The sequence below is a fragment of the Stylophora pistillata genome, chromosome 8 (assembly GCF_964205215.1).
Source record: "Stylophora pistillata chromosome 8, jaStyPist1.2, whole genome shotgun sequence".
Classification (NCBI taxonomy): Eukaryota; Metazoa; Cnidaria; class Anthozoa; order Scleractinia; family Pocilloporidae; genus Stylophora; species Stylophora pistillata.
Genome location: NC_142526.1, coordinates 21,292,959 through 21,307,154, shown reverse-complemented (window position 1 = coordinate 21,307,154; position 14,196 = coordinate 21,292,959). Strand labels below are relative to the sequence as shown.

Genomic DNA, 14,196 nt, shown 5'->3' with positions numbered 1-14,196 from the left:
GATGACTTACCAGGTTATAGACCCCGCGTCTGATCGGTGACTAAGTAATACTGTCAAAAAAGCAATAGAACGCATTTTTTCGGGCTCTATTAACGTGTTCAATCCACGCGGGATGTTGGAAGAAAACAAGTAAAGTTTATAGGGTTCGGAAATGCGATTTCTCGAGGGTTTTTCTGCTGGCAGACAATCCCGGGGTGAAGACCAGGTGACGTTCATTTTTTTTTTTTCTGGTTACGATCGTTTCACAGTAGTTTTCTCTCAAATAAAACAAGACTCACTCGATTCCCTTTCGAGTCAGGTTAAAAGATTCTCGTAGATTGGCTAACCATGCATAGGGGGTTTGTCTTCATATTCATTATCGTTTTGGCTTTTGGTTAGTTTTATCCCATTCGCTCCTCTTTTTTGGCTTAAACAGACACTACACGTTCATCTGTCGACCCTCGCAATTTGTCCCCCACGCCGCAGTTTTCGCCTGAGATTGAGGGATTCTTGGTTACAGTTCGCATCTGGAAAGGCTTTCCAATCATATTGCTTGACCGGCCAATAATTCCTCCATAGGGTATCACGCTTGAATCAAATGTAGAGACCACTAGTGTATAATCACCAATGCCATAGGAAATGTCACTGAGGAAAACAGGATGGCGAATATGCATACTAATGTTAAACTGTAAAGGGAGAAGTGAAAGTAACAGTTTTATTGAGCTAGAATTTACATTAAAGCTAATTTAAACATCACGACTACCAGTCTACACAACTTGACTGACAAAGTCATGCAAGTGCAAGGAACTATTTGGCAGGTGTAGATTTTTTTCTTGCTTGTGGTTGATACACATGAACGACAAAAGCCTTTAGAATTTAAGGATATTCTTTGGGATAAGAAATAAGTTGGTTTTCAGTGGCCGATTGTTCACAGCACAATTAAGTTAACCGAGGGTTAGCCAGCAATTTTTTAACTTAGTTTTGTAGCCTTGTTGGCAGTTCTCAGTGTATATATTTTTTCCTTCAGATTCGTTTTATGTTAAGGCAAATCTCTCAAAACGTAAGCCCTAAAATAAGCTTTATTTCAAGAGAAAACAAGGATAAATTAAACTTTCAATCCTGGGTTATGGTCAAGCGTCTTTTGAACAACCCGACCCAGGTCTGGAGCCGATTTCAAATGTAAGGGGAATTTTCTATTGCGCATTTGACAAGCCCATCACTTTGTCATCTGTAACGATGCGTCAAAAATTTTTATGTTTAAAGCGTTTGTCTTACACTACACTTCGCAGACGTCTCGATAATCTACGTGCGATAAAACGTTGTGATTAGCACATCATTTAAACGTCACTTGTGTGTGACCTGGGAGGAATACCATTGCAGGCTTTAATACGAGAAGATTGTGGCCGATTATGAGTTGAAAATGATCGAGGAAATCAAGACTTATCGTAGATTTATCATCTACGGGTTTATGTCGAATTAATTTGATGGCCTGCTCCCAGTTGGCTTGTTCGCTCAATTGGTAGAGCGCTGCACTAGTATCGCAGAGGTCAGTGGTTCGAATCCCGTACAGGCCTGAATTTTTTTCAGGTCTGATTTTCACTATTGCTTAAATAGTGCTTTACTGCGAAGGATCGTGCACATATACGAAATCAAGACTCGTGAAAAAAGCTCGTAAATATACTTTACCAAATGTTTAAGTAACTTCCTAACCTGGCTTGTCAGAGTCCCTTAAATGTTTGATATCCAGCTATTACATCTGTCACAGTTCGTCTGGTTACTCCTTATTGCTTGAACAGACACATGCCATTCCATGTTTGAACGCATCAATGTTTAACTACATTCACATGACCAAGAGTTAGGCAATGAACACGAAATGAAGATAGAGAAATTCTGACCAATCAGAATGTGGAGCTATAAAAAGGCTGCGATTTTTGATTGACTTCACTGTTCAGTGAACGTTTGCATTGAAACACAAGCACGAGGGGTCGTCCATAGGAAGGTATGTTAACATCGTCCTTTGAATCTAATTTATCAGAAAAGTACACAAAACAGTTTTGAAGAATACTTTTGATCTATATGCATTTCTTGATAAGTTTTTATTTTCTCCACCGGCTAGAATTATGATGCGTTTGTGGTACAGTGTGATCCTCATTTTGCTGTTCTCGGAAACCATTTTCAGCCGCAAAAAGTGTAAATCGACTGTTGTGCCTAGACCAGGTTATATATTTTTTTACTAAGTTTTAAAAACGTTCGAATTTAAAATGTATGAAAATTTTCACTCCTAAGAGCGACCAAGAAGTAGCTTCTCCTCAAAATATCAACATCATTGGGCAAAAAAGTGATAAGAATAAAGCAAAATAACAACTAAGGGATTTTCATTTAATTCAGCGCCAAATTCGCTGAATTAAAATTGTTCGAAGAATACATGTACACGTGAACGGTCGAACCTCGATTATCCCGACTCGTAGGAACTGGTTCGGATAATCAGGAGTCCGGATAATCGAAAATGTGAATACAAAAGTTCCTAGATAATGGGACTAGAGAAGCAAGTCCGTGGATAATCGAGTTACGGACAATCGAGGTTTGACTGTATAAAACAAACAGATGGATGAAATCGAAAATGAATTTGTGTTAACGTATATGGGTGCATTCGGCGGTTCACCCAAATGATCATCTTCGTAAGTGTAAAATTTCCGTCCTTTTGCTCTCGATTGCAGTTCATACATTTGAAACTGGCCCTCACCTGTGTTTCACCACCTCGGGATCATCAACCTTGGAGGTGTCAACAACTCGATATAAAGAAGGAAAACATTCTATGAAGTGGGACTGGAAGAGTGGAGATTTTATCACTTATGAATTCAAGCCCAAAGTGTGTATTTATGTTCTTATTGTCACTGTGCTTTCTCTTGAAAGCAAAAGAAGTGCACAAATGAAGATTTTCAAATGGCTTAAGACCAGTTCCCCGTATCTTTTGAAAGATTTTCGTTTTGTTGGTGATGTATATATTTTCAGTGCTTCCTCTCCCTCCCTCCCCCCCCCCCTTAAAGCTCGGTGCACGAATAGTTTTTTTGCCCAATCTATGACCTCCGTGTCTTAATGTACAAGCAGGCGCATATATTACTTATGCTTATAAGCATTCATCTACTAAAATAAGTCTGACTTATTAATTGTTTCAGCCAATCAAAGGAAAAGAACTCAAAGAAGGTGGAATCAAATTGTGGCTTTACAACACTCATCAACTCTCTGGAATCGGTGAAGAATTGACCATCGAATTTCTTGAGACGGCATCCTCACCATCACACACAGTCGTGTCACTGTTCAAGATAAATCTTAACTTCGAGGTAATAAATCTAATCAATTCTTTTGAGTCAAAGAAAATGTCCAAGTCACCTCTTCAAACTAAGGAATTACCTTTCTTTCTCCCTTTTTTTTACATTAACTTATAGGGTTGGCGTGGAATCTGGGTTGCTTACAGTGATTTCAAAGCGGCTGCACAATGGGATAGGAGAGAGATAAACAGAATGAAAATAACCGCACCGAATACATCCCCACCCACTCACCTTTTGTTTTTTGATCTTATACGATTTGTTAAAAAGTTAAGTGGACAGACACGTGATGAGATAGTGCCACCAAGTAGCTCACAGGCTGTCGATATAAGGGACTCCTGGCAACAGACGTATCGCTGGAGTCAGGTATTTTAACCCTTTGACCCTCATCATCTCATTAGTAATTCTCCTAACTTTCTGTTATACAATTCTTCAGCTGTTAGTTTGGAGAAATTGGTATTGGATCAACTGATAATCCCCCGGCTAAGTTTCTTTTTTCCTTAATTCTCATCGCTTGTGTGCTTGATATTGTATTGATATGGTAAGGAGAAATTCTGTCTTGGTCACTCATGGGAGTTAAAGAGTCAGTAACATGGAAAGCGAGAGGAGCTTTGATCACTGTTAAACGCTTGTTACGCGGACCTCGTGCAGAATGGACAGCAGTCTCAATTTCATATTCCTCTTCCTGTTTTTCAAAACCTACCTGTGCTGAAAAAAAATTTTTTTCGATTTTAAATTGTAAAATTGGAAATTGAAAATGAGTTTGTAAGCTACATTCTTGTTTTGTAGCCTCTAAATTAATTTCTGCCTCGTTAGAAAGCACCATTCCCGGATATTGATGTTTCGAGGGACCCAACCGATGAAGACGCCGAGTTACAATTAATTGAAAAGCGTTTGGAGAATTGGTTTTTGAGCGAGTCAGAGAGCTCAGCCACGATTTTAGCCGCATCCTCAGCCACATTGCCGAAGGAAAAAAAGAGAAGATTTAAATCTCTTCGGGTGGACCGTTCACATGTTAATTTTGTTGCACTGGAAGTGAAAAAGACGGACGATGTGATAACAGGTACGGTATTTGCCACAGAACGTATCAATGTAAATTGAAATTATCTTAAACTACTGAATGCTAGTTCTCCGTTTATGAAAAATTCAGATAATCCAACTTGAATTACTAGACACATTGAGTGATCTCGATGTTTTTACTGTTTTCGATTGATTTGTTTGATCAACTCTTTCGACCGGCCGTAAAGCAAAGAGAACAGTTGATTGACGACCGCTTTCATTGTTGCGAGATTATTGAGTCGAGCCGGAGCTACAGTAGCCGGCCGCGAAGCGAGCTGTACACACACAAAAAAATAAAAGATAAAAACGTCTAGGCACTTGTATTCTTCCGACACTGATGTGCTGGATGTAAAGCGGAAGAACTCATAATCGTGCAATTTGGCCTGCCTCGTTTCCAGGGCCTTTTCCCTTATTTAGGGGGATTGGCGTAAAAACACAAATGTGACTGAGCTCCAAGAGGGACTAAGTTCTATGCTCAAAATATTTGAACTTATATGTAAAGTTAGTTAATTTACGTTCTTAACTTGTTTTCTTATTTCATCTTGTATATTTGATTCAGTACATCCACGTAGATGAAAACTGCTCTTTATTATCCCTCCTTTTTAATAGTAGTTTTTTTTATGTATTTGTTTGTATATGTATATATACAATATGTATACGTATTTTACGATACGTCTATAAGTGTCCTCAATTTGATGGGTTAATTCTTACGGGTATGATAAGTGCAACATTCTGGCCTAGCTATCGTTCGCTTTTGACACTGTTAGGAACTCCACTGTATGCCAGAGACTCTGAGTTCGATGATAAGAAGTTTGGTTTCGTCATGTCTAACGTATTACTTCCAATGGCGCTGGATTATCACATACGGTCACGTGACATAGATGTTCAGCAACTGGCTGATACAGAGCTATCAAAGTTGAACGGCAGACCTGCTAGGAGGGATAAAGCTGTACAGGTCAGAGAAGTTGTTGTTTGTGGTCTTTCTTTGTCGTAACTGATTATTCTTCATGTCATGCATCATTTTTATGACAGAAGTAAATTTGTCATGTTGTGCTGAATATCATCACTGAAGACTGCACTGAACTAAAAAGCTCTCTGAAAAAGATAGTCATAAAACTCACTACCTGAGTGCATCATACTTTCTGTGTACGTTCATATTCACAGAATATAGCAGGCGCCGACCAAACCATGCAAACGGCATTCAACCGTGCCCTGAATGCATCGTTAGCTTCTTCTAGTTTCGATTATACTATCGACGGTGTAAAGCATGCTATTGGCCAACTAAATGACAAGCGTAAGGAACGCTTACTTTTATTGTTGGAATACATCAAGGATCAAGGTGAGAAAATTAGGATAATTATAAGCGTCACTTTGTGAGATTTCTTAACAGAGATGTTGTTGACAGTAATCGCACAATAAAGGTGTATTTCAGGAAGGCAGTAACAGGAACATATCAACTTCTTGGGTGCCTTTACGTTTGGTCATTTAATGTAACTATGTCAATAATGCTGAAATTCTACGTGCAGCAATCATCATTTTTAAACAATGTTACCTTTTGTATCCAAAGTAAATCGTCAGGGTTATGGTTGTTTGCACCTATGACGAATAATTAGGAGCATTTATTTCTTGACTAGAATGCTTTCCGAGTGTGCATTTAGCTGCTGTTTGAAAAAAGTAGGCATGACATATGTGGAGAGTGGATTGGGATGAAACACTTTGCATGACTTACGTTTTCATTTTAGACAAAAGAAAAGCATCAATTTTCAAAATATTCCTGCAAAAATCACGTTAATTTACTTTAAGAAAGAGCAAAAGAACTCTTCCAACGTATTTTGAGCATGTTCTTTTGTCTGTGTTATCGGATATTCGTAAGCAACTGTAGACTGCATACGGTGTCACAGTTATCACTGCACTCTGTTAGTGACAAAATCAAAGTTATTCCGTATCCGTTATTTACCTCTAAAAAATAAATCATTCCACAAAATTTCTCTTCGGAAGGCAAAATCGAAATCGAAGATATTTTGCGGTTTCTATTCTTCGGAAAGGTGAAATACATCGAACGATGAGAAAAGTTCATATTTTTTGACTTTCACGTGGGCGTAACAATGTGGGATCTTTGATTGGTTTTTGTCTGACTGCACTTTGTCCTTTAAGTGTGGATACGTGATTAATTGCAGGTTGGTTACAAGGAATGAACAGGTCAACATACCCCGTGAAATCTATAGGTGTGAGCAACATACCCGGTGCAATGTAATTGGTGCGAGCAACCAACCAACGCAGTCTGATTGGTCCCAGAAACACCGCTTCCGAAGAATAAGACTTTTTTTTTTTTCAAAATAACTCATTGAACTAAGAAATTCGCAACAGATTGATACTCACCTCATTGAACGATCGGTTATCATAACACTCCCTTGATTTCCTTCCTGATTCTTCATCGTAGGATTCACCAAAGGTAGCGGACTCGGTTCTTTGAATCACGAAATGAATAACGTCGGTGCTGGTTTTATGACTGCAGCGTTTGTTCTAAGAGAGCTATTAAGATCAGAAGGAAAACTATCCGACTACGTTGACACCATGAAATGGTACACTGATTTCGGCGAAGTTTACCAAGATAATTTTGAATATAACGGCACGACTGCTGATCGCATGAGAACCATTTCACTTTGGAGGTAAGTTATTGCTTGTCTTTTCTTGCATCAATGCTTTGTAAATCATTTTAATAGACATCAACTTTCACAACTGGATGCCGAGTTTCTTTATACTTGCGTACAGGGAAAGTGGAGAATTTTTATCATTTTGTTTCGTAACGAACCCAACAATTTGCCTTATTGTTTTATCGACTTTTAATTGTGATTCTCAATGTGAAACCATGCTTATAGGTTATTCGCTGTTCTTATGATGCCTTCCTTAACAACCCCTGAAAAGCGACAGAAGGTTCGTGACATGAACGCTCTTGTCCGCTGGTACAATAACGCATTGACTCCCAATGAAGCATTTGCGGGACTTTTAAAGCCAGACTTCGTTGCTTTCCATCACTTTACTTTCTACGCTTCTACTTATACACCACAAGCTCTTCACGTAGCTGCATTGATCCAGTATCTGCTCAGCGGAACTTCATTTTGTTTGGGTATGTAATATCGTCGACAGCTTTGATTATCAGCTAAATCCTTCACGATTAACCTGGGGAAGGGGGATTTTTTTTTCTTTTTTTCTTTTTACATCATTGATGTTACTCGGGATTTGTGTTTTCAATCAGTTTCCCATACAATTATGAAACGTAAGCATGTTCGTTCCATCTTGAAATCTTAGCCCAGTTCGAAAATGGTGAACACAGTGTTATTAGGTAAAATTCTGTGTTTGAATAAAAGGTTTGATTATTTTATTATTTAATATTTTTTTTACGTACACTTAAGAAATCAAGTCAATGAATAACATAGAGAAAGGACTGGAGACATTGAGGATTGTTTCTGTAAAGTATTCCACTCCAAACAGCGTTTCAGGACGATTTCCAGGATTCACCCGTGCTATTCTGTCCAAGATTTTGCCAGCCTACGCTTATGCTGGTGCTAATGCTCCATCACTGGACGGGAATGGCAAACTTGGTGCTATTAGCGTTCAGAACAATGATATAATCAGGATGTTTGTGCGGCTATACAACAAAAGTGACAGTGTCATTGACAATTACTTGAAGGATGGATCAATTTCTAAAGGCATATATTATACGAATTCCATCGGGTCAATCGACATTATGGATGAGATTTCTCGATTGGCCCAACAGAATAGTTTATCAGCAGAATCGTCTCCCACTGGATTCTGGTCCAAAAACTACGCAGCGCTGGCAGTTTATAGGAAGGAAGACTGGGTGGTTAGTGTAAAAGGATTTAACAGGTTCGTCTGGGACTTTGAAGGGCCAGTTTTGGAGAAAGAAAATCTGTTTGGTATTTATCAGAGTCATGGTGCGATTTTGATTGCCAACAGCGAGGCTTCCCTTCAAACACACGATGTCGACAATGGTTGGGACTGGACACGACATCCGGGTGTTACCACAATCAAGCTGGACCTCGACTACCTTAAAAGTGACGCTCACAGGTTAGAAAGTGTAGTGCCGTAGACGAAATATTTAACTGATCTGATTGCAATCCTTTCTTGTGTACAATCAGTAAAGTATTGAGTTCTGAACGCAACTCCACGTGAATCTAACAAAGAATGGACGAAGCTAAGAAGGAAAATTAGCGTTTGTCTCTCGAGACGGTAACTACTGATGTGGACCACAGCACGGTACTTAAGAAGAGGGTTCCAATGCGACAGCTGACCCCCCACCTATTCCCCCTTAAAAACCATGTGATGCCACTAAATTCCCCGACCCCTCCCACAGGCGACAAATGACTGGTTCCTTAGGCGTCAGCAACGTATTTACCATCTTTCTCATTCCATTTACAAACATGACGCTATCGACATCGCCGATCCCAGCAGTATGCAGGACGCGTGTCACAAATGAACTTCGTAGTGCGCATTGCTCACCATAGGGTTTCTGCGGCTCAGTGGAAGAGCATCGGTGCACGAACTTCGAAGCTCTGAGGTTCAATTCCCAGCTCGTCACAAGGCGACCAACATCTTTTTCTGTTTCTTTACCGAACCAAAATTTACTACCTTTCTTATTCTGTCGATTTTTTTAACATCTACTCCTATTTGATAGCAATTACCAATGACAGTTCTGAAATATCCCCACAGATATTTTCAACCTGAAAGACTAGCTGGAAGTGTAAAACTCGTCGGTAGCGGTGGGAATCCAGCTGCAGTTGGAGCCTGGGGAATGGATTTTTCTCAGCCTCAGTATAAATTTCCTAAGGGATCCTTCCAGTCGGATATCAATTTCAGTTTCAAAAAGAGCGTGTTCTTTTTCGACTCATATGTGATTTGCCTTGGTTCTAATATCCGTGCTGAAAACAGCTGTCCCTACATTACCCAGGCAAGAAATCGTATTTCATAAATTGCAATTTTAATTTTTCCCTATTTAAGCACCACAGCGTACACCACTGAGTTATAGAAGCACTTGTGAGGTTTGCTAAGCACTCGAGAAGCTAGTCGCTCTCGGCTATCGCCTCGAGCGACTCTTACGCTTCTTTCGTGCTTAACAACCTCCCGCATACATCCATAACCCAATAGTGTACACTGTGGCGATTATCATTGGTTAAAATCGGAGTGAGTTTTTCCTTTAAATTCACATGAATGCAGAATGACAAACGAGCGGAATAGTTGTTTACAGGAGTTACTACCGAATGCTTTCACTGTGGTTCACTGGCCCTATATGCCAGTCCTTCATCAGCCATCTTGTTTTTCCTTTATGACATGCTATTCACGCCTTATGTTTTGATTCGACCTCTTGAACTATTCATTCTTGAAACAGCACGTGCATTGTGAACTGAATCAGTGGACACTGAATCATGATTGGCCGATGCAAGCGCGCAATTTTCGTGATTTGTGTTATGATAATGAATTATGCTCCATGATTGTGGCTGCTCTTACTAAACAATGAACTGAACAGTTTTTAAGTTTAGTGTTGCTTATGTTTTTGGGGTTTTTTTTTTTTAGACCGCTCTCTTTCAAGATAAGCGACGACCAGTTGGCGCCTCGTCTATTGTAATAGACAAGGTCAGCCACAAACTGGACGTTGACCTGACAAAAGAGCCCTCGGACTTCACTGGAGTAAATGTGAACGCCACACTTGTGGATGTTAATGGTATTTAAAGCCAATTTTTACTGGATTTTATAGCTTGTGAACTATAATTACTCTTTGTGGGAAAGAAACTTGGTATGAGATTTGGTGAAGTTTACGTATGATGCACGATCCTCGCAGTAGAGAGCGCTATTTATGTAATAGCGAAAATCAGATCTGAAAAAAATCAGGCCTGTACGGGATTCGAACCACTGACCTCTGCGATACTAGTGCAGCGCTCTACCGTACAGGCCTGATTTTTTTCAGGTCTGATTTTCGCTATTGCATAAATAGCGCTCTCTACTGCGAAGATCGTGCATCATACGTATCTAATACCGCAGTTCAAAATATATGAACTTCATATATACATTGTATTTGGTGAAGTTTGTTAAGTCCGACTCAAGTATAATGTTTGGCTTGAATCTTCATAACTATATCAATTTTAATAGAAAGACGTTTCCAGCAGATGGTTTAAACGTGGTCAAACATTCGCTTAAAACAAAAAAACCTACCTTTTGCTTACTTTTGGATTTTCCCTTTAAAAGGCAATGGTTATTATATTCCTTATCCTGCGAGCCAGGGACTTAACGTGCAGATCAGTCCTCAAACGTCCAAGGACTCATCAGGAAAGAAAACGTCGGCCCGGTATGCTACTGCTTGGCTTGATCATGGGGTCGACCCAAACGGAAAGGGATATGAATACACGATTGCTGTTGCGGGAAAAAACGGTAAAAATAGCTTAAAGGTAAGCAAGTATCATTTTCAGTTGGGAATATATGCCAGCTAATGGTATGAGTGACCTGTCCAAACGCGCTTGCTTATGTTGCTAATACACACGTTCGTGTCGTCTTTACAAACTGAAATTTATTCAAGTGTTCAAGCAGTAATTAACTAAAATCTCGGTAACAACTGAATTCTGTTGTGAAATTAATAAATTCTATTCATTTTAAGCAATTAGCGTCCAACCAAAGGTCAGGTTCCAGCCTAAAGTACAAAGTGCTTCAGAAAGACGACAACGCCCACATTGTCCAGATGAACATTCAACCAGTCAAGCGATATGGATACGTCATCTTTGCAAATTCCGTCGGCAAGTTTCCCGGTCCTATTCAGCGCATTTGGGGGGTAATGGCAGTTATCTTAAATCACTTTATTAGCAACTCAAGGAGATGAATGAGAACGTTTTTTAAAAAGTTGACTATCTTATCTCAAGTCTTAAAAACAAATTAAATAATTAACAATCTTACACTTACACTGAGGTGAATAATTACTTTAGTGTCAACCACACAATACCAATGATATTAGATTATTTGTTATTATTTTATTATTCAGTATTTATTTTATTTAATCACTTCCACCATGAAGGTGTCGCGGAGTTCCGCGAGTTTGAACTGTAGGAACTGGAAACTAGCGAGAGGCCTGGCTGTAAGCTCGGAAGCCTGGCTTCTTGAGAACTTGGACTAAAAAAACGTATTGGGAAAAAACGTTTGAACAGAGGACAATTTGCCATATTAACCATGTAAGTGAAAAACTCCAACTAACTTCTACTTTCAACACACAACTGCGAAAACTTCAAAACTAGTTTCGTCTACGACCTCGTCAGTTGATAACAAAAATCTAAAAATTTGAAAAAAAAATTTTTAGATTGCTTGTTATCAACTGACGAGGTCGTAGACGAAACTAGTTTTGAAGTTTTCGCAGTAGTGTGTTGAAAGTAGAAGTTAGTTGGAGTTTTTCACTTACATGGTTGATATGGCGTTAAGTAATACGTTCTTGGCTTCGATAAGTACAATTTCACAACGAAGAGAAAAATTTATTTTTAACTTTGTTGTGGAATGTAAATTTAGAGTTTAAACGTAAAGGTGACTGCATCCTCGGTGACAGAAGGTGCGGCACACAAAACAGAGCGAGGCTCCAAATTAGGTGCACCCTTAAGGAAGGTACTGTGAGAGTAGTGTCTTGCCCAAGAACACAACGTATTGTCCCGTCTAGGTCTCCAACCCGGGCCTCAAGACGCAGGGTCCATTGCACTGACCATTAAGCCAGTGAAAAATGGCTAGAAATTAGTCTCCTGTGGCGCGTTTTTATCTCCTTGGCCGCTCGGAGGTGAATATTACAACCTAATCACTTCCGAGCTAGACCATTAGCTCACGAAAACCACTATTTACCTGGGTAATAAAGTTCTGGTGACGATTTGATTTTTTATACAGGCACATCTCATCATCATGGCGGAAACCCGGATAGGAAGCGGGGATTTACACATTGCCGTCTCATCTCCAGATCTGAACTTCAACATGTCTTCTTCCAGGACGAATAGGCCTCTAAACAAAAGCAGTGACCTCACTGGTGACGAAATATTCTTCCTCAACAGTGTACCAGTAAATGTTCAGGTAACAAGTATTCAAAAGACAACACGTCGGTTTGTAAGTCCTTGACCCTTAATGAGCAGTCTCGATTGTTCACACTTCCTCGCAAAGAATAACCACCTTACTTGACGCGTAGCATTGGTGAATTTTTTTTATTTTAATGAGAGAATGGGGACTATTTTATGACGTTCTCAGTTAGAGGACAATTCAGTGTGTATTCCCGTTTATGTATTCTGGACGATACATACAGTTTTAATTGCAGTCGAGAGAGTAGGTAGCTGTATCTGTTGTTGACAGTCCAGATAGCTGTATCTGTTGTAGAAAGGGTAGATAGTTGTATCTACCGCAGACAGTTAGATACTTTCTAAAATCTACTATCATGATAGACAGGGAAGATAGCTGTATTTATTGTATACACAATGTAGATATAGGTAGTCATTGTATAAGAAGCATAATATGTAAACTGGGTAGATCGTTGTATCTACCGAGAACATTCTGAGCGTAGTGTGCATATGCTATTTGAATGCAGTCTCTGGTAAAGCAGCTACTTGCTGTTCTCGGACGAGGTGCTACTTTAAAGTATGTCTTGTTTATACATTATACATATATGGGATTCGGAAAAATGATGTGTCGAAAAAAAATCGGGTAATTTATTTTAGAATGCTATAAAATCAAATGAGTATTTGATTCTTGTTTTCACTGTTCACTTACCGATTGGTCAGCATTGGTGCACTCCTATAGCTGACTGAAAGGGTTTTTCGTGGACATAATAATCAGATGTTTGAAACTTACCACGGAAGTTTACAGAAATGCTCAAAACACAAACGGTTAAATGTACTGTGTATTGTTTTAGGTGAACTTGAGAAGGGCAGTACATTTTGATCCTAATAGTGTGATGGTGACGGTGAACGGGGACGTCATTGGACAAGCGGATACCTATGTGGAATTGGTACAAAAGGCTCCAAACCTTTGTAAATTTTCAAGTCCGTGTGCGAAACAAATCAAGTTCAAAAATCTCGTGAAGGGTTTCACTACAGAAGTTCATTTAACGTATGTTCGCCCAACTCCCCCTTGATTTTGATTATCCTCTTGTCAACTTGATATGAAAAAAGGTAGCAAAAACAAAGCAATAAAATTACCGTATACCGTGCTATTCTTTGTCGTTTCTAGACGGGTGAAACAAATCGGCGATTTATGAAACAATTCCACTTCCTTCCTCGACTGGCTAACAATAACCTTTGTCGGTTGATGATTTTTTTCGCTAGCGGAAAGCACATACGAAGGTAACAGTTCTCTACAGACAACTTTTCTAGCTGGTACTATAGTATACAAGTATGGTAGGCCAAAATAAGCATGAAAATAAAAGACAAAGAGAATATACAGAAAACAAAAAGCATCAGAAAAAGGTAACCAGGCTCGCACCTGGTTGCAAAACACTGCAACTGAAATAGTCTAGTCATGAATTCAGTTTAGTATAGCCCCCAGTTTCTTTTAAAGAGGACTTGTATGCGAGTCAGCGTTTTCCAGCTGACAAGTGAAAATGCTTACCGTCATTTCTAGCGCTTTCCATCGCTCTTTTATTCTTTCTTATTGAGATGGACATTTGCTCACTCGTTGATTTTGAAAATAGATCTTTTATCCACCGCGCCTCTGTTGAATTGTTTTGATACGCAGAGAGAGCTCCCTTTTGAAAAATCAACCCACATTAAGGTGATTCCTAATTTACGCAATGCGCATCCTGTACTGCGCATAA

The 14,196-nt window shown here is 39.3% G+C and overlaps 1 protein-coding gene across 1 annotated transcript; it reads left to right on the top strand.

Moving 5' to 3' along the window:
* The first annotated feature begins 1,896 nt into the window (after window positions 1-1,896).
* On the top strand, window positions 1,897-13,593 carry LOC111332229 (uncharacterized). Its single transcript, XM_022937528.2, has 17 exons — window positions 1,897-1,978; window positions 2,096-2,196; window positions 2,697-2,848; window positions 3,156-3,320; window positions 3,426-3,671; window positions 4,122-4,368; window positions 5,132-5,319; window positions 5,529-5,703; window positions 6,805-7,033; window positions 7,244-7,491; window positions 7,778-8,453; window positions 9,096-9,333; window positions 9,957-10,104; window positions 10,626-10,825; window positions 11,032-11,202; window positions 12,288-12,467; window positions 13,297-13,593. Exons 2-17 carry the CDS (start codon window positions 2,100-2,102, stop codon window positions 13,516-13,518), a joined length of 3,582 nt encoding a protein of 1,193 aa, XP_022793263.2. The 5' UTR covers window positions 1,897-1,978; window positions 2,096-2,099; the 3' UTR covers window positions 13,519-13,593.
* Window positions 13,594-14,196: the final 603 nt, after the last annotated feature.